Genomic DNA, 23,747 nt, shown 5'->3' on the forward strand with positions numbered 1-23,747 from the left:
ATTGCCTGGACAGTTTCCAGGCTGCAGCACAAGGCAGGTGAACCCAAACAGAGCCTGGAGGCTTCCTCAGTGGAGGAGATGGAGTTCAGAACCAGGGAGGCCAAGACACCTAGAATCCGCCACGCAGAGTACTAAAGAGGAAAGACTAACATGAGAGAAACCGAAAATCTGCAGCAGAGTCTCCTTAAGTCTTAGCTTAGTACTGATCAGTGCTGATATGTGCGAAAAAGATCCAAAGCTGGGAAAGGAACCACCTTCAAGAAGCATGCAGAACAATTTCAGAGGGTCACAAAGGTCAAGGAATAGTTCGTTCTGACTAGCTGAAATAGAAAAAAACTCCTACTATAGAGGATATCAGAAGGGTACTGACAGCAGTGATGCTAAATTAGCCCTACATTAAAGTCGTTCTGGTCCAGCCCAATGAAACGTAAAAGGAAACGCGTTCCAAGTAACTTAACTATATCCAAAGACAATGTCAGAATTTTACACATTAAAACAATACAAAATTATACTTATTAAAAATACGTATGAAAAACTCAAATGCCAAAGAAGGTAAAATTCACAACACTTGACATTCAATCAATAGCTAACAAGTGCAAAAGAAGTAGGAAAAGACTACCCATGAGAAAGAGAAAACTCAATGACATCAATCAAAATCACCTAGAAATGACAAAGATGACAAAGAGGGACAAGGACAGGAAAACGTGTTACAAATATATCCACATAGTCAAAAAGTACAGGAAAGTATAACCATGAGGACAGGTAGGAAACATGAAAAAAAAGGGCAAATCAAACACTTAGAGATGAAAAATACAACTTTTCAGATGAAAAGTATGCTGAGTGGATTAACAGCAGATTAGATAATGTAGAAAATATTAGTGCATTTTAAGGACATGCAATAGAAACACTCCGAAATAAAAGAGAACACATGTACAAAACGATAAGTCAGCTGTGGGACAAGAATGTATTTAAACAGACTTCACTAAAGTGGATGTGCAGATGGATATACATATCAGCATGTGAAACGATGTACTCAACTTTAGTCATTAGAACAATGCAAATTAACATAATAACGGCACACTGTTCCATGCGCCATAGAACAGGTCAAATGAAAATGACCGCCCATGCGACTGCTGCCAAGGATGCGGAAGAGCTGAAACTCCATACATCGCTGATGATACAACCCATTTCGGCAAACAAGTGACGGCTTCTTAACTCTACACCTGCTCTACAACCCAAACATTCTGCTCCTAGATATTTATCCCAGAGAAAAGGAAATACATATCCGTTAAGAACTCTCCATGAGAGCTTTCTCTCCAATCACTAAAACCCGGAAACAACCCAACCCAAATTACTTTGAACAGGTTAATGGATCAACCAATTGTGGTTTATCCATACAATAGGCTACTAGTCAACAATGAAACAGAATGAACTACTCACACATACAACAGCATAAATGAATCTCAAAATGATTAAGCTCACTGAAAGAAAGCAGGCAAAAAGTAACACATATTGTATGATTCCATTTATGCAAACTAATCAGTGGTGACAGAATACAGATTTTAAGTAGCTTGGAGACAGGAGAGGGGTGGGGAAAGGGACTACAGAGGTATACCAGGGAAGTTTGGGGCGAGATAAGTATGTTCACTAACTTAATTACAGTGGCGCTTTCACAGAATATAAATATATCAAAACATCAAATTGTACATTTTATGTCAACTATACAGCAGAGTCGTTTTTTTAAAAGACAGAGAGAGAGTAATAGCTGAAATAAATTGAAATATTATGTTAAACACTGTAAGTTCTTAATATTAAAACACACTCACATTCTACTGGTCCCTTTAGAAGATGCTAAAGAACCAACACATTATTTTGAAAACAAAGGAAGAGAATCAAGTATTTCTCTTTCCTGTGTGATTAGTAATTCAGGAAAACCAACAACTTATTGAGGATAAGCTCTTTAGAATGACCTACCAGCTAATAAGAGCAGAAAGTGTGACAGAATGATCACTACAATTCCTAGGCAAAGGCTGCTAAAGCCTGGGGTGAAAAATTGATGGATGTTGATTAGATGCTTGTTATTAACTGTTAATTTCTTAAGGTACATAATACTGTTTTGGTTTAAGTTTAAAAGTCTTCATCTTTTAGAGGCACTTTTTGAAATATTTATAAATGAAATAATTGATGTCTGGGATTTGCTTCAAAGTAATCCTGGGCATTATTTTACTTCTGTCTAAAGGATACCCTTGAACATTACTTGTAGTGTAGGTCTGGTGGTGACGTGTAATTCTCAGTTTTTGTACGCCTGAACACATCTTTATTTCACCACTGTTTCTGAAAAGTATTTCTGCCAGGTACAGAATTCAAAGTTAATTGTTTCTTTCTTTGAGTACTTTAAAGCTATTTTTCCAATGTCTCTGACTTGTATTGTATTTTGCCAATGAGGATGTGATATCACTTTTATCTTTGCTCCTCTGCGTATAACGTGTGTTTTCTCTGGGTATTTTTAAGAATTTCTCTTTACAACTGGTTTTGAGTAGTTTGGTTATAAGGTACCATGGTGTAGTTTTCTTCATGTTTTTGTGACTAGGATTCACTGAGTTTCCTGAATCGGTGGGTTTACAGTTTTTAATAATTATGAAAAGTTTTTAGCCATTATTTCTTTCAATAATTTTTTCTCTTCCACTCTCTCCTCTCCTTCAGGGACTCCAACTGTCCATGTATTAATATTATATTTCTTATAAGTTGTCAAGTAGCGTATCTTCTTTCTCATGTGTGCACACATACATGTGTGTATTCTTTCACCTCTCTTTTTCATTCTGGATAGTTTCTATTCCAATCCCTACAAATTCACAAAATCTTTTCTTCTGCAATTTCTAATCTGACATTGATCCTATCTGTGTATTCTTCTTCTCAGACATTGTAGTTTTCATCTCTAGAAGTTCAATTTGAGTCTTTTGTATATCTTCCATGTCTCTACTTCTGAATATATAGTAGAATACAGTTACAATAATGCGTTAATGTCATTTTCTGCTAATTCTAACGTCTGGGTCAGTTCTGGGTGTTTCAATGAGTAATTGTTCTCCTCATTAGTGGTTGCATTCTCCTGCTTCCTTGTCTACCTGGAAATCTTTGTTTGTATGCCAGACATAATTTGACTTTGTTGATACTGGATATTTTTGTATTCCTATAAATCTTCTTGGCCGTTGTTCTGGTATGCAGCTAAGTTATATGGAAACAGTTTAATCCTCTTGGATCTCGCTTTTATGATGTGTTAGGTAGGTCTGGAGCAGAATTAAGTCTATGGTCAATTAATCTCCATGACTGAGGCAAGATTCTCCTGAATACCCTATATAATGCTACATGAATTCTGAGTTTTTCCCGTATGGCTAGGGAAACAGGCACTATTCTCAGCCCTGCATAAGTGCCAGACACTGCTGCCTCCGATCCTTTTTGGACGAGACTTTCTCTAGCCTTGGGCAGTTTCCTCAAACTGATCAGAACTCTGCTGAATATTCAAGGAAACCCTTTGAGGAGCTCCAGGCTTCTCTCTATATATATACAGGTCTCTCCTTTCTGGTATTCCATCCTATGAACTCTGTTTGCCTTGGTCTTCCTGGACTTTCAGCTGTCTTCTCAACTCAGGGAGGCTATGGGCTCTACCTTACACCTTAGTCCCCTTTCCCTGTGTTGCAACTTGAAAACTCTCTGAGGCTATACGATGAGACAATCATAGGGCTCACCTCATTTCTTTCCCATCTCTAGAGATCACTGTCATTCACTGCTTGATGTCTGGTGCCTTCAACTGTTGTTTACTGTATTTTATCTATTTATTCTTGGTTGTTACAGGTAGAAGGGTAAATCTGGGCCCTGCTACTCCATTTTGGCTAGGAGCAGAAGTCCCCACAGTACCCTTTCTGATACTCAAAATATTCTACTTTTGGCTAATAGGAGCCTCCGTGGTCTTTTCAACACAATCTCAATGGTATTAGATTACTTCCCTGCTTTATGAAAAATGTTACAGGTTCGTCTTGAACATTCCCTATCTTTAATCAAGAATCAGCTATTTTCCCAAGCAGCCTTGTTCCTGTGAGGAAAATTCTAATGACCACAATCATAAGGTGCTAGGGGTGCTCATTACTACAAGGTATTTCATACTTTCCAGGCCTTTTCAGGACAGGGTGTGTGTGTGTGTGTGTGTGTGTGTGTGTGTGTGTGTAAGAAAATACATCATGAATCCGTTGTAATATTACCAATTCAAATTTATACAATTTCTTTGATTTTATATTTCCATATTTTCTTAATCTAAAAAAATTCAGGTTTCCCGAATTAACATAAATACTTATTTGCTGTATCCATCACAAATATATATCATTTCATAATATCTATCAATCCTATGATTACTAAAAGCAGTTAAAGATTTGTTTGTATTTCTTTTGTGCTTAAGATATATCCCAATAGAGGTAATTAATCATATTGCCATATTTTAAATATATTAAAATAATTCCTCACTGCGTGGTTTAGCTACAAGCATGACACACAGGTCCATTTAATTCCTTTTGTTTATTTCTAAGGATCTCCTCCCTCATTTTGATTTTATTTTGTTTTACAATCACTTAAAATATTTAAACGACTCAAAAATCAAACCTAATCATTAAAATTACACCTATTGGTATTGCAAAATTTATATCCACAGTGTTTGTGTGTGTATTTTGTTTTTTTTTAATAAATCTGAAAATGCCTTTATTGTTTCTAATGGTTGTTTGATGGTTTGGTTGGGTAAAAAAAAAATCACATGCTGAAAATCATTTTCCCTAACAATCCTGTAGCTTTCAACATTGCTGTTAAAAGTCCAATTCCATTCTGACTCTGGATCCGCTGTATACTACTACCTATTTTGCTTCCTTTTAGGGTCTTCCCTTTATTATTATTTTTTTTAACTTTTCAAAAATTTATTTTAAGTGTGTTTTTCCAGGACCCATCAGCTCTAAGTCAAGTAGTTGTTTCAACCTAGGTGTGGAGGGTGCAGCTCACAGTGGCCCATACGGGGATCGAACCAGCAACCTTGCTGTTAAGAGCACCACACTCTGACCGACTGTGCCGCCCCACAGTATCTTTAATATGGTATGGCAGGATGCTATTAGTGATCTTTAATTACTACAGGTCATGAAACATACATGTGCTGACGACAAGTGGAATTTGAAATTAAAAGCACACCACCACTTACAAGAATCAAGATAAGAAAAGAGAAATTCCCAGCAAAGGGAAGTCCTAAGACTACATCTGTACAGCAAGCCCACAGGATCAACAAAACTGACTGGAGGAAAAGGACAAAAAATGTAGGGTGGAGGTCTCCAGAGGGAAAAAAAAAATTGGAACTGATAAATTATCTGAAAAGTTTAACCAAGTAGAAAATCAGATAAAAATAATTTAAAAGAGCTGTAGGAGAGAAGAAGGTGGCAGCCAGGAAGTCAAAGAAAGCCAAGCAGGTGAAAAAGGAGACAATTAACTCTAGGAAAAATCAAGTATAAGAAAGGAAATGTAACCATAGTATATAATTCAGCTCAGCAATAAATAATACTTAGCTATTGTAATATAACTGTACTAGAAGGATGGATGTAAGGGAAAGAGTGATAGAGAGCTTAAATCTTGACCTATTATGAAAGAACATCAATAGGTATTTTAAATTGATAAAGATATATAGTAATATACACATATTATTTAGAAATTTAGCAGTATAAATCACACTGAACAGTTAAGAGTTTAAAGTGGTTTACTTGGGAATGAGACCACTGCTGGTTTAGTTTCAAGTATTTTAGCACTATTTAATTTTTTCAACTATGTACACGTATTACTCAGAGAAAAATAGGTTTAAAAAAAGAAAAACATACTTTCCTTAAATCTAGCTCCTCAGCTGGCCTTAGCCTGTGACTTTTCCCAATAGATGACAAAATAATTGTGGAAAGAGTTAAACAGTACCTAAATGAATCTGTATTTTATTAATGTCTACTATTTCACACATTAGGCATAAATCAAGTACTGCTGTGATACTGATTAGTTTTACCAGTTCGCCCTACATAAAACAGCACGTATGAAATGACAAAATTAAGATTTTAAATAGAGCAATATTCCGGAAACTTACCACAGAAACTTTTATTAAAACCCAAGCACAATCATCAGATTTATATGGAACCACAAAAGACCTTGAATAGCCAAAGAAATCCTAAGAAGAAAGAACAATGATAGTGGGGCCTCACTATCACACTCCCTGACTTTAGCTTGTACTACAGGGCTACAATAATCAAAACAGCATGGTATTGGCAAAAATACAGACATACAGACCAATGGAATAGAATTGAGAACCCAGAAATAAACCCACATACTTAAACATAAAACCTGAAACAATAAACTGCATAGAAGAAAACATAGGTACTAAATTTATGGACCTTGGATTCAAAAAGCATTTTATAAATTTGACTCCAAGGCAAGGGAAGTAAAAGCTGAATAAAATGAATGGGGACTACGTGAAACTAAACAGCTTCTGCAAAAGAAACCATCGACAAAATAGAGGCAACCAACCGAATGGGAGATTTTTGCACAACGCCTCCAATAAGGGGCTAATATCCAAAACATGTATGGAATTCATACAACTCAACAACAAAAAACAAACAATCCAATTTAAAAATGGGCAGAGGACCTGAGCAGACATTTCTCCAAAGAAGACATACAAATGGCCAACAGACATACGAAAAAATGCTCAACATCACTAATCATCAGAGAAATGCAAATAAAAACCACAATGAGCTATCACCTCACCCCAGTTAAAACGGCTATCATCAACAGACAAATAGTAACAAGTGTTGGAGAGGCTGTGGAGAAAAAGGAACCCTCATACACTGTGGTGGGAATGCAGATTGGTGCAGCTGCTATGGAAGACAGTGTGGAGGTTCCTCAAAAAATTAATAATAGAACTATCATATGACCCAGCAATCCCTCTCCTGGGTATCTACCCAAAAAATCTGAAAACCTTTATCCATAAAGATATGTGTGCTCCAATGTTCATTGCAGCTTTATTTATATAGTGGCCAGGACATGGAAACAACCAAAATGTCCTTCGATAGATGAATGGATAAAGAAGTTGTTGTATATATACACAATGGAATACTATTCAACGGTAAGAAAGGATGAAATAGTGCCATTTGCGACAACATGGATGGATCTTGAGATTACCATGCTAAGCGAAATAAGTCAGAAAAAGTAGAAAACCATATGATTTCACTGTTATGTGGTATATAAAACTGAAACAACAAAGGAATAAGACAAACAAATGAAGAAACAAAAACTCATAGACACAGACAATAGTTTAGTGGTTACCAGAGGGTAAGGGGGGTGGGGGGTGGGAAATGAGGGTAAAGGAAGTCAAATACATGATGATGGAAAGAGAACTGACTCTGGGTGGTGAACACACAATGCGATTTATAGATGAGGTGATACAGAACTTTACTAACAATTGTCATCCCAATAAACTAATTTTAAAAAAGGGCACAATTTCAGATCTCGTACAACGAAGATGACAGAATTTCAACTAAAAATGTTTTTAGTCAGATATGTGGGGCCATACTTGCCACGTGATGTATTAAGGATATAGAGCATTTGCCTTCAGCTAGGTAAGTAAATATGACATTTTATTTCATATTTAAAATAATGGCAGAGTGCCATTCCTACATCTTCAAATGGCTTTATGTCAAATATTATGCATAGGCTGGTGGTTATGTACAGACCTACACTTGTGCTTGTGTTCATACATACATGTATTCACATTACTTATGTGAATATAAATATGTGACACTGCTGTTGTGATTTCTAAAATTTACCCCAAATATAGAAGCTAATATAAAAACTAATCCAAAGAAAACGTTCCACTTCAAATAAGATATAGAAATGAATAAAGAGGCAACAAGAAACCAAGAGAAACCCATTCTTTCATTGAATAAGTGTTACTTTCAAACATGACAAAGCAGAATGTCAAGAACTCGTTAACTTGCTGCATTTCATACAAACTATTACAATATTACACAATCTCTTTGCCCCCCAAAAAATAGTAGTAATAATAATAATAATAATGATGATAAAGTGTTTGATTCAAACATCTACAGCCCTAACAAAACACTGAAGTTGTAATGTATTCTTGGACTTCAACTAACTGGATTATCTAATGCAGTGTTACTCAAAAGGACAGTATATAGCTATGTTAAAAATAGCTCACTATAACTGCAAAAGAACTTATGACAGATTACCTTAGTTCGCAGGTATGAAGAGTTCTGACTCATTCATTTGCCTTTTATCAAACTTTTATAGTGCGGGGGTCAAATGGTCCTTCCAAGCTCAAAAGTCTCTCCTTAGCAAAAAAAAAAGTCACCTAAGTGTTATGTCTTTAAACTTCTTTGCCAAAAGTGATGGACCATTTGTCCTCCGCATTTTCAGAGGAAGGAAAAGTGATTCGCCTGTAGGTGTTCTCAGATTAAAATTAAAAAAAAATGTCCTAAATATCCTTTTACTTTAAAATACTACATAATAAAGAAAAGATAGACAGACATAAACTAAGGCAAACTTGACAATTGCTGGACCCAAAGGCTGGGTTTATGAGGTTAATTATCTGCTCTTCATTTCTGTACATGTTTAAAAATTTTCAAATTAAAGTTTACAACGAAAAGCAATGTTTTGTTGGCCACCTGAGAATTCATTAACATGCACATAAAATGTTAAGGAAGTTGCAACTATAGAAAAATAAAATACACTAAAAACAAATAGGCCAAAGTATTAAACAGTGGTTATATCAGGAACATGAGAACCTGAGAGATTTCTTCATTCTTATATTCCACTTTTCATTACCTCTCCTCCCCCATTCCCAAAACATGTTGATTTTTCAGAGTGTGTACGTGTGTGTGTGTAAACGTTAAAATTAAAATTAAGGAAGATGGTTTCAGGCTTAAAATGGAACATTAAGTTCTTTAAAAGGAATTAATAAGGTAAAGGACTTACCTGCTCTTCTCTTTTCTGCTTGCGTAACTGCAGTCCTTCTTCCTCCCTTCTCCTGCGCATCTCATCAGGATTCAGGGACTTATTTTTGTAACTTTTCAGGCGAAAGTTTTCTTTTCCCGGAGTAGTCATGATTTCTACAAAAATAAGAGAGGGAGGGAACGAATGGGCATTGTTATTCTAATAGCTTAGCCTTTTACACATACACAGGCCCAGGCCTATCCCACAGGGACACCAGAAATTCAAAACAGATTTATTAAAGTGTACCAGGTGTGATAAAAAAATACAATGTTTAAATTTTAAAAAATGTATTACAGTAAAAGACACATTGCCATTAATCCCCTTCAAAATACTACCCCTCACTTCACACTCATCCCATCCTTCTTGCCACTTTCTCAAGCAGTTCCGGAAGTCCTCTCTCGTGGGTGTCTTTAGTTGCGCTGTCGTGGCTGCCTCAATGTTCTGCATCATTTTGACTTTGGGGAAGAGCCAGATGTCACAAGGTGCCAGATCCGGTGAATAAGGTGGATGAGGACACACTGTAATGCTTTTATTTGACAGAAATTGCCACCACAAGCTATGTGTGACACAGAGCCTTTCTGTTGTGATCACAAAATATGGTGAATGCTGCTGCCAAGTGCCATCCAATGGAAAGGCAGGGATCTTCAATACGGGGAGTGGTGCATCGAGCCTTAGTAACAGTGTGTGACTAGTTTCAACTTGTTCAGTGCAGTCAGTCGGGTGTGAGCTACGGTTAAGAAGGTGTGTTTTAAAGTGTGCCGTAAATCATCCTCCATCATGACCATGCTCCATGTGTCACACATCACTTCTGGTAGACGTGACACACTTGTTGAAAATCAGTTGACCATAGATACATGGTTTCATTTCTCAATTCCCAATTCTATTCCATTGATCTGCATGTATATCCTAGTATCAATTTCCCACAATCTTGACTACCATTTTTGTAACAAGTTCTGAAATCAGGAAGTGTGAATTCCATTTTAATATTCTTTTCAATATTGTGTTGGTTCTTCTGGATCCCTTGCAATTCCGTATGAATCTCAGAATCAGTGTATCGATTTCTACAGTCAGCTGGGGTTTTGATACGGACTGCACTGAATCTGTAGATCACTTTGGGGCGTACTACCACCTTAACAATGTTAAATCTACCAATCCACGAAGATGGGATGTTTTCTACTTACTTAGATATTCTTTAATTTCTTTCCATGTTTTGTAGTTTTCAGAGTATTTCACATTTCTTTTGTTAAATTTATTCCTAGGTATTTTAATCTTTTTGATGCTACTGGAAATGGAATTATTTTCTTAATTTCACTTTCAAGTTGTTCATAACAAGCCTATAAAAATATAATTGACTTTTGTATGTTGATTTTGTATCCTGCAACCTTGCTCACCTTATTAATTCTAATACTTTTTAGCGGATTCCTTAGGATTTCCCACACACAAGCTTATATCATCTGCCAGAGACAGCTTTGCTTCTTTCTTTCCAATCGTGATGCTTTTTATTTATTTTTCTTGCAAAATCACTGTGGCTAGACCCTCCAATACAATGTCAAATAGAAGTGGAGAGAGCAGACAATCTTGTCTTAATCCTAATCTTAGGTAAATATCCAGTCTTGCAACATTAAATGTTACCTTTGAATTTTTCATAGATGCCCTTTATTATGTTGATAAAGTTCCCTTCTATTCCTAGTTTTTCGAGTGTTTTTATCACTAAACAGTTTAGGGTTTTGTCAAATGTTTTTTTCTGTGCCTATTTCAATGCAATGTGACTTTTTTATTTTACTAATGTATTACATTAAGTGGTTTGTAAACTTTACACCAATCTTGCATTTCTGGGATAAATGCCACTTGGTCATGGTGTATAAATCTTTACATATGCTGTTGAATTTAGTTTGTATTTTGCTGAAGATTTTCATGTTCATATTCATAAGAGATATTGGTCTGTAGTTTTCTTATGATGTCTTTAGTATTAGGGTAATACTACCTTCATAAAATAAGTTGGGAAGTGTTCACCCTCTCAATTTTTGGGAAGAGTCTGCGAAGAATAGTATTAATTCTTCTTTAAATGTTCAATAGTGGAGTTATATGGGTCTGGGCATCTCTCTGTGGGTAACTATGATTAATTCAATCTCTTCACCTGTTAGAGGTCTATCCAGATTGTCTATTTCTTAAGTCAGTTTCAGTTTTTATCTTTCTAAAAAATTATTTATTTTATCTAAGCAATATAATTCATTGGCATACAGTTGTTCAAAGTATTCCTTTATAATCTTTTTAACTTCTTTAAGGTCAGTAATAATGGTCCCTCTACCATTTCTGATCCTAGTTATTTGAGTGTTTTTTTAATGTCAATCTAGCTAAAGGTTTGCCAATTTTGTTGACCTTTTTTAAAGAACCAGTTTCCTTAATTGTCTCTACTGCTTTTCAATTCTCTAGTTCATTGATTTTTACTCTAATCTTTATTATATCCTTTCTTCTACTTGCTTTAGATTTACTTTGCTCTTCTTTTTCTAGTGACTTAAGATGAAAGGTTAGGTTATTGATTCAAGAACTTTCTTCTTTTTTAATATCGACATGTATTGCTACAAGTGTTCCTCTAAGCCCTGCTTTAGCTGTATCCCATATTTTTTCTTAGGTGGTAACTTCATTTTCATTTTTCTGAAAGTTTTCTTCTGATCTTGTTTACATTTCTTCTTTGACCCGCTGGTTATTCAGCAGAAGTACGTTCTTTAATTTCCACATATTTGTGATTTCCCCAAATTTCTTTCTGTTGATTTCTAATTTCCTTCCATTGTCATCAGAAAACATCCTTTGTATTATTTTAATCCTTTTAAATGTATTAGGGTTTGTTTTGTGGCTTAGCAAGCATAGTATAAGGTCTATCCTGGAAAATGTTCCATGTGCACTTAAGCATATATATTCTGCTGTTGCTGGGTAGTGGTGTGTTCTATAGAAGTCTGCTGGGTCTAACTGGTGTATACTGATATTTCCTTGTTGACCTTATCCCTGCCTAGTAGTTTTGTCCATTTCTGAAAGTGGGCCATTGAAGTCTCCCAACCATTATTGTTTTTTCCCCCAACTACTATTGCTGAATTGTTTATTTTTCCCATCATTTGTCAGTTTTTCCGTATGAATTTTGGTGATATTACTAGGAAATACATATATATATATATATGTATATATATACGCGCACACACACACACACCTATATATATACATATATATAAAATGTCCCTTATCTCTAGTAACTTTTTTTTTGTTTTCAAGTCCATTTTTCCTGATATTAGGACAGTGACTCCAGCTTTCCTGTGTTTGTTGTTTGCATGATATATTTTTCCATCCTTATACTTTAAATATATTTTTATCTTTCAACTTGAAATGTGTCTCTTGTAGAGAGCATATAGTTGGACCCAGTCTGACAATCTCTGTCTTTTTTGTTAGATTGTTTAATCAACTCATATTTAATGGCATTACTGATATTCAGATTTGAAAGCTTTTTTATTTTTGTCTTCTGTGTCCCATCTTTTTTGTTCCTTTATTATTCTTTTACTGCTTTCTTTTCCATTAAGTGACATTTTCCAATGAAGCATTTAAATTTCTTTTAGTGATTTTTTTTTCCACTGTATTCTTAGTTTTTCTCCCCCTACTGGTTGCTCTAGGGCTTACCACATACACTTTAACTTACCAGAATCAGCTTCAGACTTACACTACCTTAATGCCAGTGAGATATAGAAATATTACGCTATCTAATTCTATTCCCTTGTATGGTGTTGCTGTTATACATATTACATTTATCGTTACAAACCCAACAACCCAGTTATAATTACAACTTTATCATCTGTAGTCATTTCCTTAGCTTAATATAACTTCACTCCCACTCACCTCCTCTGTACTGCTACTGACAGATACTTTATAAATATATTACTTTTATAGGCCCAAGGATACATTATATACATATTTTACACAACTGCTTTTTAAAAACAGTGTTAAGAAAAAAGGAGAAAAAATATGTGATAATACTCTTAAAATTACATACAGTAATTACTTTTCCTGTGCTTTTTGTTCATGTGAATTGGAATTACCATCTGGGGTCATTTGCTTTCAGCCTAAAGAACTTCCTTTAGCATTCTTGCAAAGTGAGTCTGCTAGTAACAAATTATTTTTCTTTCTTTTTTTTAAATCCGGAAAAGTCTTTACTTCACCTTCATTTTTAAAAGATAGAGTTGCTGGGTATATAGGATTTTTGGTTAACAGTATTTGTCTTTGAGTATTTCAAATAGAGTCATGTACCACATAATGTTTCAGTCAACAACAGACCATATATACAATGGTTGTCCCATAAAATTATAATGGAGCTGGAAAATTTCTATCACCTAGTAACATTGTGGCTGTCGCAAAGTCATAGAGCAACACATTACTCCTGGGTTTGTGGTGATGCTGGTGTAAACAAACCTACTGGGCTGCCAGTCACATAAAAGCACAAACAATTATGTACAACACATAATACTTGATAATAATAAAAAGCAACTATATTACTGGTTAATGTATTTGCTATACTGTATTTTTTTTATCATTTTAGAGTGTACTCTTTCTATTTATAAAAAAGTTTGCTGTAAAACAGTATCCGTATTACACCGGCACAGCTTCATACATCTTGTGTTTACTGCATCTCTTGACCACACCATTTTCTCTTGTGATTTAATCTTGTGTTGTTTGTACGGTTTCATGCTGTACAGGCTTGTAGCCTAGGAGTAACAACTTATACTGTATCGCCAAGTGTGTAGTAGTAGGGTATACTATCTAGGTTTGAGTAACTTAACTGTGATGCTCACACAAAATAGCCTAATGACGCACTTCTCAGAACTTAATCCCGTTGTTAAGCAGCACATGACTATGTATTATTATTCCACCACCTTTTGGCCTCCATTGTTTCTGCTGAGAAACCAGCTGTTATTTTTATGAGTTTCCCTGTAACTGGTTGTTTTTCTATTGCTGCTCTGAAGAATTTTCCTTGTCTTTTTTTTTTAAAAGCTTAATAGACATTTATTGCTTTAGTTGAACATCTCTACAAACAAAATAGACAATTTAAGATTTCTGAGTGGCAAGGAATTATGTCTCAAGAGGTGTAATGAGTCTGCTACATGTTTTCTGGAAATCATTTAACTGAGCTTTTTAAGACCCCTGATGCCTGTGGCCAGATGGAAACGCTCCCCTGTCTTTGATTTTCAACATTTTGAAAATTTTCAACATTTTCATTTTTCAAATTTTCCAATTTTTCAACATTTTCATCCATTTGCGTATTTTCTCGCATTAATCCTACTTGAAGTTAACTGGACTCTGAATCTACAGGTCAGTGTTTTTAAATAAATTTGAGAGAAGTTTTCAGCCATTATATCCATATACTTTATCTGTTCTTTTCTTGACTTTCTTCTTCTGGTACTCTCATTATGTGTATTGGTACACTTAATTGTGCCCCACATTTCTCTGAGGCTCTTTTCAATTATCTTCTTTTTTTGCCCTCTCCTTTCATTGAATTTCTATCAATCTATTGGTAAGTCTGCTAATTCATGCTAATTCGTTCATTTCTACCAGTTCAAACCTACCACTCAGCCCCTATAATTATGTTGTTACTTTTAACTGCAGAGTTTCCACTTGGTTCTTCTTTGGAACCCCTTTTTATTAATACTGTATTTGATACCTTCCTTTATTACTTTAATCAAGGTTTCCTTTTATTCTTTGAACATATTTATAATGGTTACTTCAAGTCTATTTCTGTTAAATCCAACATTTGGTCACTCTCACAGGGAAGTTTTTGTCTGTTTTTTTCAGTGTATTAGCCATACTCTGGGGGGGGGGGAGTTGTTTACTTGTTTGCTTTATATGTCGTGTAACTTTTTATTGGAAACAATATTTTATATCATGCTTTGTGGCAACTCTGAGTACTGGTGCTCCTTCCCACCCTGTTTTGTTTTCATTTGCTTGTTTATTTGTTTAGAAATTTTCTGGATTTCTTTTAAACAAGTCTATTTTCCTTTCCCCACACCCATCCCTGCAGTGTTAGGCCTGTGATGTTGATCCTCAGCAGCACGTAACCTGAATACCCCAGTCACCTGGCCACCACAGTAATTTGGCAGGCCTCTCTTTCCCTGACCAGGCCCAGCTGTTAACTTGCACTAATCATTGCCAGCTGATTGCTCTATTGTTTTCAACAATGGCCTCCAGCATAAATTGCACTACAGAAGAATCCAATCAAATTCATGCTCCTTTGAAGGAGTAGTTCCAGAGGTCAGTGATATTAGCTCAGACCCGGAAGGCTCTCTCTAGCTATATCTTATCCCAATTCTCTCCAGCAAACTAGATGGCCTGTAGTTTGAGCCTGTATCTTCTTGAGTCTATAAATCTCCTAAGCTTTTCATCACAATCTTCACAGTTTTTGAATATATCCTTAGGTTTGAGCTTCTCCAGCTGTATTACAAATGAAGTTAGTTCTTTGAGGAAGACAAAAAGAGCTGTCTGTTTTATGACTTGCTTCTTCCCCAACCCCCACCTCCACCCCCACCCAAAGTCTATGAACCAGGGTTCTCAAGCTGGAGGTGAGACAACAGCACACTTCTTTGATACTCTCTTTAGGAGCTGAGTATTTGATGGGAGGTAGGCAGTAGCCTGGGTTTTCTCAGCGCATCTCTCCTCATGTGGAACCACGACCTTATAAAGACCGGGAAAAGGTAATCCGTTCCCCAGTACTTTCAGTGGCTCTGCGCCCAAGGTATTCCTTCTGTTGCACAAGTCGGGACTGGACAAAAGACAGTTCCCTACCTCTCCACTGCATTTGCCAAGAACTTAGCCTTAGCAGCGGGCAGCTGGGGGCAGGATGAGAAATCCTGATGTCCTGCTCCTCCCAGGTAGAAAACCTTCCATCCCGTTGGAGGATCTTCATTCATGGTATGCCCTAGAACCATTTCCAAAGGCTTTAAATAGTTTGTTTCTTTAAAGTAATTTCCCCCAGTTTTACTAGGGAGCTGGTCCACAGAGCTCCTTATGCTGTCAGGCTGGAAGTCACAGGAATAATTATAAGATGGTTTTCATGCAAGCCTGGGTTGAGAGCCACTAATTTATAATGTGCTGTCACACCATCTATTTTACCTGGATCTCTAAATAACCTATAGGGCAAGAATTACTATTCTCATCATTTACAGGTAAGGATTCAGGAGGCTCACAGAAGTTGTGACTTTGCCAGGGTTACACACAAGATAGAGCAAGGATATAAACTCAGGTCTCCTGATTATAAACCCAGCGCACTACTGCTATGAATTTGTGCCCCCACCAATTCATGTATTGAAGCCCTAAATGCCAATGTGACTATACCAAGGGTGCCAAAAAAATGTACACAAGTGGACACTTTGGTCAACGTTGCTCAAGCAGTAGTTCGCTGTAATCAGAAGTGTCTGGACGCTGATGCTCTTTGAGCACCTGCGTAACTGCAGAAGTCAAACGTGACTTGTATTCATCTTTTGTTATCAGTATATATTGAGCATTACAATTTTAATAGTTTTTTTCCTTTCTTAAAATGTGCATACATTTTCTTGGCACCCTCTGTATTTGGATATAGGGCCATTAAGGAGATAATTAAGTTAAATAAGGTCATGAGGCAGGGGTCCTAATCCAATAGGACTGGTGTCCCTACAAAAGGAAGAGACACCGGAGACAGATATAGATAAAGATCTTTCTCTGCATGTGCACAGAGAAGGCCACGTGAGGGCACCATGAGAAGGTGGTCACCCGTAACTCAGGAAAAGAGGCCTTACCAGAAACCAACCCTGCTGGCACCCTGATTACGAATTTCTAGCCTCCAGAACTATGAAGCAATGAATTTCCGTTGTTTAAGCCACCCAGTCTGTGGTACCCTTTTATCGTATTTTGTCAGACTATACTTTATTAGAGTGAAAGTTGGGTGCAACGCAGAAGAGAATTTGCAAATAATTCTGAAGAAATCATATTTAACAGTGCTGAGAAATGACATAAAGAGCTGGGTTCCTGAAGCAGAGAGCACTATGGCTCTAAAATATTACAAAATAGCCTAATAGTAGTGTTGCAATGATCATCCAAGGTCAAGAATCAGAAGTTTTAGGTCAAAGGAAGTAGACTTTCTCAAGTCTACAGTAACAGGACAAGACTTGGATAAAGTTTAACAAGACCAAAAGCCAATTAATTAGACTTCAGTAATTGGAAGACTTATTCAACATGGAGCTGGAAGGGCAAACAATTAAGAAACGGCAATGTTTGGAACACGGTACACATATACAGAAAGAGAATAAATGATAAAGCAAATGGAGTAAAAGGTAAAGTGAACAACTGGAGAAACGTGGATGATGGGTAAACAGGAGGTTTTTGTACAGTTCTTAAAACTTCTGCAAGCTTGAAATTATTTCAAAACTTTGTAAAAAAAAATCTAAAGGGAAAGAAATATTCACACAAAAATTAACTATTGACTTGCTTCTTTTTATTAAAAGTGACATAAGAAGTAAGTCCAGAGAAGTGGTCTGGCCTTGAAGTCCTGTTTTCAAATTTACCTCTTAGAACAATGATGTTGGGAAAATACCTAACTTCCGTGAGTCTTAATTTCATTTTCACAGCGGAGATAATGCCTTATGAGGTGAAGAAAAGAAACATATGAAAGCAAACTTCCATTGTCTGGCCCATATAGAGCTCACACCTGATATTTGTGTAATGAAAAAATGGCTATAAATAGCTCTAAAGATTCAAAAAAAAAATCTCTGACTAAAGTGATCAAGGATGGCTTCACAGAAAAGGTGGTGTTTCAGATAGGTTTTGAAGGACAGGATTTCAGCAGTTGAGGTTGAAAAAGACAAGACCCACAAAACAGAGAGAAGAATACAAACTAAACGCACAGACGTTAGAAAGCACAAGTGAAGAAGAACAGCAATGCATCCCATATGATTAGAGCAACCGTGCCTCAAAAGCAGCAGGTAGACATCAGAAATGCCTGGGCCTCTTGGTTTTCTTTCTCACCTTTTTTGTTCAATTGTGGTATACAAGAACTCACAAATGAGTCCAACACTAACAATTTCTACGATCCATACAGTATGTATACTTGTGCCTTTGAAATATTCTTCCTTTTTAAATTATAAAAAGGCTCAAAAATCATAAAAATATTCTACAAAAAACACCCCAAACAACATGGAAGGGTATAAAGAGAAAAATGAACGTGTACCTTCCCTGGTTTCTAAAGGAAGCCACACCATCAAGTTCTCTGTACATCCTTTCAAAAACTGGTTATACGAGTATACACATATCCTTTTGGTTTTTATAATACACTGATGGAATAATTATACAGAGTTACGTACTTTGCTTCAACTTTGGACAACTTCCCATATCAATGCCTACAGAGTTAAAAGTCATTTTTATTAATTAATTTTTACACCATAAGAACCAGACCCTAGACATCAATTAAGCTTGTCTCCAATTCTGTATCACAAACGATGTTGTAACCAATATATTTCCATGTATTTGCACACACTTTACAGTTATATCCATGAATGAATTATAAACAATGGAACCTCAAGGTCAAAAGTATGCACACTTAAAGTTTGATACTGTCAAACACCCTCTAAAATACTGCACCAATTTACCCGTAAATATGAGTGTACCAGATCCCAATGACCACCATAGCTAACCCGGGACTGATCTAAACTTTTCCATATTTGACAATATGATATGTGAAAAAAATGCATCTCAGGAAAACTGTTTTCATACTACTACTAAGATGTTATATGCTGTTTTCACTTTCACTCATAAGTTTTTCAGAGGCTTTAATGATGTGATGGAACCATAATTCTGATGCCTAATGGATTGTGTGCTGTGTATTCCTGTGTTTTCAAATTTTGTTTTAATTTCTAGTACAATATAGAGTAACAGATATAAAATAATAACATAAACAAAAGTTCTTTGGGTCCATAAGTGTGTGAAGAAGTTGAGACCAAAAAATTTGAGAACCCTTGTTCCAGACAATCTTGTCTTAAGGAAATCCTTTGATATTCAGATAGGATTCAAAAGGAAATGCAACATCCTTACAATATTTAAAAGAATTAAATATGTATTTCCATTTACCTTTTTTGTTATGATGATTACAATGATAAATCTGAAGTTTCCTTCAATTACATTCCAATTGGCTACTGTCTATATACAGGAAAATTACTCATTATTATGTATTACATTTTCAGTCAGCCACTGAATTAAATCAGCAACTAAATTGTTTCTAATATTTTAATAGCTTTAAAAAATTATAGTTTTTGTCTTTCCATTTTAATGCTTGTATCCTATTTCACTTCTTAAAGTATTAACTAATACTTCCGGGACAATGTTAAACAACAAAGGTTAGATTTGGCATTTTTATCTCATTTCTAATTTTGATCTATGTCTAGTGTTTTGCCACTAACCATGATACTGGGGTTTTTTAAAGGTCAGATTTATTGAGGTATCATTTACATATAGTAAAATTTATCATGTAAGTAAACACCACCACAATTAAGATAAAGAATATTTTTTTCACTACAAAATATTCTGTCAGGTCCCTTTCTAGTAAAGCTACTCCCCCCAACCTCAGGCAACCACTTATTTATTTTCTGTCCCTATAGTTTTGCATTTTCCAAAATGTCACATAAATGGAACCATACAGTATGTAGCCTTGTAAGTGTGGCCTTCTTTCACTCTATTAACTAATTTGAGATCCATCATTGTTGTTGCATCTATCAATAATTCATTAATTTTACTGAAGTGTATTCCCCTGTATCCCACAATTTGTTTATTCACCAGTTGCTAGACATTTGGGTTGTTCGCAGTTTTTGGTAATTATGAATATGCCACTTTAAACATTCACACGTAATTTTTGTGTGAACAAATGTTTTCATTTTTGTGGGTAAAAACCTAGGAGTGAGAATGCTGAGGTCATATGGTAAGCACATATTTAACTTTATAAGAAATTGTCAAACTGTTTTCCAAAGTGGCTGTGCCATCGTGCATTCCTACCAGCAATGAGAGCTCCAATTGTGTTGCAGTATTGTTTTCAGATACTGTTTTTTTTTTTAAAAATACATATAAGTACACCTATCCATACCTACTTTACTAAAGTTTTAAAAACCTGAATTATGTGAATTATACCAAATGACTTTTTGGCAGTTACTAAATTGGTCACTGTTTATCTCCTTTCACCTATTAAATATGGTAAGATATTAATAGATTTCTTAAAACTGAATGATTCTTGATTCTCGGAATAAACACACTTGGTAATGATGTATCACCCTTTTTAATTCTCTTAATGTTTTCTTTAAAATTTCTCTAAATGTACCCATAAATGAGATTATGAAGTCTGACAATTCAGTTCGCAAACTTGCCACCATGCACTTACATTGGCAGCACCATACAAACAGCTCAGTAAGGTTTCATAACCTTGGTATATCAGTCTCACAGCCGTGTTCATGTTGACATGTGGTGGTGTCTTGCTGAGTGATGTTCATTATTGTTGTTGTGTGCTTTTGTGAGTGGTCACGAGAATGACTGAGCTTGAACTAAAGCAACAAACAAACACTAAATTTCTTATTAAACTTGGCAAGAGTGGAAGTGAAATCAGGTACATGTTAGTCCAAGTTTATGGGGATAATGCCCTGAAGAAAATAGCAAGGTATAAATGGATTAAACGTTTTTCCAAGGGGAGAGAATGCGTCATTGATAAAGATAGGTCAGGGCACCCAGTAATGAGCAGAACTGACGAAAACATCGCAAAAATTCATCGAATTGTGTGTCAAAATCGTCGGCTGACTGTGAGAAGCATAGCAGACCAAGTAAACATCGATAGAGAAACAATCAGAAAAACCTTAACTGAAAATTTTGGCTTGAGAAAGGTGTGTGCAAAAATGGTCCCAAATGAGCTCTTGCATCATGACATTGCAACAGCTCACAGGGCACTGTCTGTGAGGGAGTTTTTAGCCAGTAAACAAATAACTGTATTGGAACACCCTCCCTACTCACCTGATCTGGCCCCCAATGACTTCCTTCTTTACCTGAATATAAAGGAAATATTGAAAAGAAGACATTTTGATGACATTCAGGACATCAGGGGTAATACGACAAGAGCTCTGATGGCCATTCCAGAAAAAAGAGTTCCAAAATTGCTTTGAAGGGTAGACTAGGTGCTGGCATCGGTGCATAGCTTCCCAAGGGGAGTACTTAGAAGGTGACCATAGTGATATTCAGCAATGAGGTGTATAATAGCACTTTTTCTAGGATGAGTTCATGAACTTAATTGTCACACCTCATATTCATATAACATCCTCCCCTCCTCTCATCTTTGCAGGGGTGGTGGACAGGGGTATTATACTTGTCACATTGAGAGCTTTTTGAGAAAACACATGGGTATGATTCCAATTATATGATGTTCTGGAAGAGGCAAAGCTAAGATCAGTGCTTTCCCATAGGTTTGAGGGGAGGGAGGGAGAAACAGCAGAGCACAGAGAAGTTTTAAGGCAGTAAACTACTCTGACTGAACACGGTATATTACACATTTGCCAAAGCCCATGGAATGAACAACACCAAGAATAAATCCTAATGTACACTATGGACTTTGGGTGATAACGCTGTTCATTAATCAGTGTTTGTTCAATTATAACAATTACCACTCTGATACAAATGTTGACAGAGGGGGGAGATTGTGGTGTGGGGGTAGGAGGTAGATGGGAACTCTGTACTTCCCATTCAATTTTGCTGTGAACCTCAAACTGCTCTAAGAATGAGCTCTAAGAAATTTAAAATTTAGATAGAAATGCAAAATTCAATAGAAGGGTTGGATGATAACACTGAGGAAATCTCTCAGCAAACAGAAAAGACTACGTGATGGAAAATGGGAGGGAAAAGAAAATTGAAGAACCACCTAAAAGTCCCAATGCCCAAAGTCCAAAAGAGAGAACAAAAAACTGATGAGGAAGAGATTATCAAAGCAACAATGCATCAAATTAAAAAAAAAAAATTCTATTCAACGAAAGAAAATATGGACAAAATTAAACAGAAAAGACAGGCTTAGAAAAAAATATTTTCTTAGAAAAAAATATTTTCCAAGCCTAAAACAACAGTCCATTCCAATCTAACCTCCACAAAGAACTTCTACCGATGAAAACAAAGACAAGATACCCAAAGGAAAGATAGACTAAGGAAAAAATAGACAGTTACCCGAAGGAAAAACCTGAATGGATCCAAAAGATGCTCAAACTCATTTGTAATCAGAGAATGTAAACTAAAACAATGAGATACCATTTTCCACGAATCAGACTGGCAAAAAAAAAAACACACAAAAAAAACTGGACAAATTCAAGTACTGGCCAAGATGTAGGCAAACAAGAACCCTCCTGCACTACTCGTAGTCACATAAACTAGTTCTCCTATTCTATGACCCAGGACTGCCATCCCTGGGTATATATCCGAAAGAACTCATACAAGTCCATTAGGATGTACAAAAGTATATTTGTGATGCCAGAAAAGCAACTTAGTTATCAGTCATTAGGGAATGAAAGTAAAATGTGGTACATGTACATTACGTAATTCTACATTATACATAACTGTATGTACAAACAACAAAACAGAAAGGTCTGAAAAACAATGCATTAAAGACACAGCACAAGGTCTGTAACAAAATACAGTGACCCTTGAACAACATGGGTTTGAAATGCACGGGTTCACTTACACTCAGATTTTTGCAAATACCTGCACTGCTTTCGCTTTGCGGTTGGAAGTCCATGGATTCAAAGGGCCAACTCTATGCGTTGATCTATATACCACTTTATATAGGGAACTTGACTTCCATGGATTTTGGAATCCACAGGGAAGGAGGCGGCCCTAGAACCAATGCCCCAAGGACACCAAGGGACAACTAAGTTTCGAGGAGTCAAAAGTTATACTTGGATTTTGTACTACATGGGAGTCGGTGCCCTAACCTCCGAGTTATTCAGAGGTCACATGTATAGTCATCCCACCTAACGCAAGGGATACGTCCTGAGAAATGAGATATTAAGTGGTTTCATTTCTGCAAATCATAAAGTCCACTTACACAAACCTGCATGGTCTAGCCTACTACTGTAATTGCATGTAGCATACTTTTATACAACTGGCAGTGCAGGTTTGTTTACACGAGCATCACCACAAACACGTGAGTGATATGTTCGGCTAAGATGTCATGACATCACTAGTAACTTTCCATGACAAGAACTTTTAAGGGACCACCGTAATATACGCAATCCGATGTTGATCAAAACGTCACTATGCAGCACAGCACATGACTGTACATAAACTAAGTACATACACATAACCCTCTGCATATTTCACAATATAACCAAAGAATGTATCAACCACAATGCAGCAGGTGCCTGCTGGAAAAGGTAAGGAAGTAGAGCTCAGAAATGAAAGAGAAAAATTTAAAGGACCTTGTAAGGTCTGTTGACAGCATGTCAAGAACTGAGAAGCATAATTAACTCTAAAACTTTTTTTATTGAAAATCCAAAAAATAATAATAAAAGGAATTTCCCAGAACTAACGGACATGAATTCCCAGCTTGTAAGAATCCACAAAGTGCCTTTACGTAAAAAATGACCCACATTGACGCACATCATTATGGAATTTCAGGGGTT

General features: G+C 36.1%; 1 protein-coding gene across 1 annotated transcript in view; it reads right to left on the reverse strand.

Moving 5' to 3' along the window:
* KPNA1 (karyopherin subunit alpha 1) overlaps window positions 1-23,747 on the reverse strand; it is a 60,850-nt gene that overhangs the window by 32,737 nt on the left and 4,366 nt on the right. The window contains exon 2 of the mRNA XM_033127604.1: window positions 9,043-9,176. Coding sequence (XP_032983495.1) covers window positions 9,043-9,171 — 129 coding nt within the window. The 5' untranslated portion in view covers window positions 9,172-9,176. The remainder of the gene's footprint in view (window positions 1-9,042; window positions 9,177-23,747) is intronic.

This window comes from Rhinolophus ferrumequinum, chromosome 2 (assembly GCF_004115265.2).
Source record: "Rhinolophus ferrumequinum isolate MPI-CBG mRhiFer1 chromosome 2, mRhiFer1_v1.p, whole genome shotgun sequence".
NCBI lineage: Eukaryota > Metazoa > Chordata > Mammalia > Chiroptera > Rhinolophidae > Rhinolophus > Rhinolophus ferrumequinum.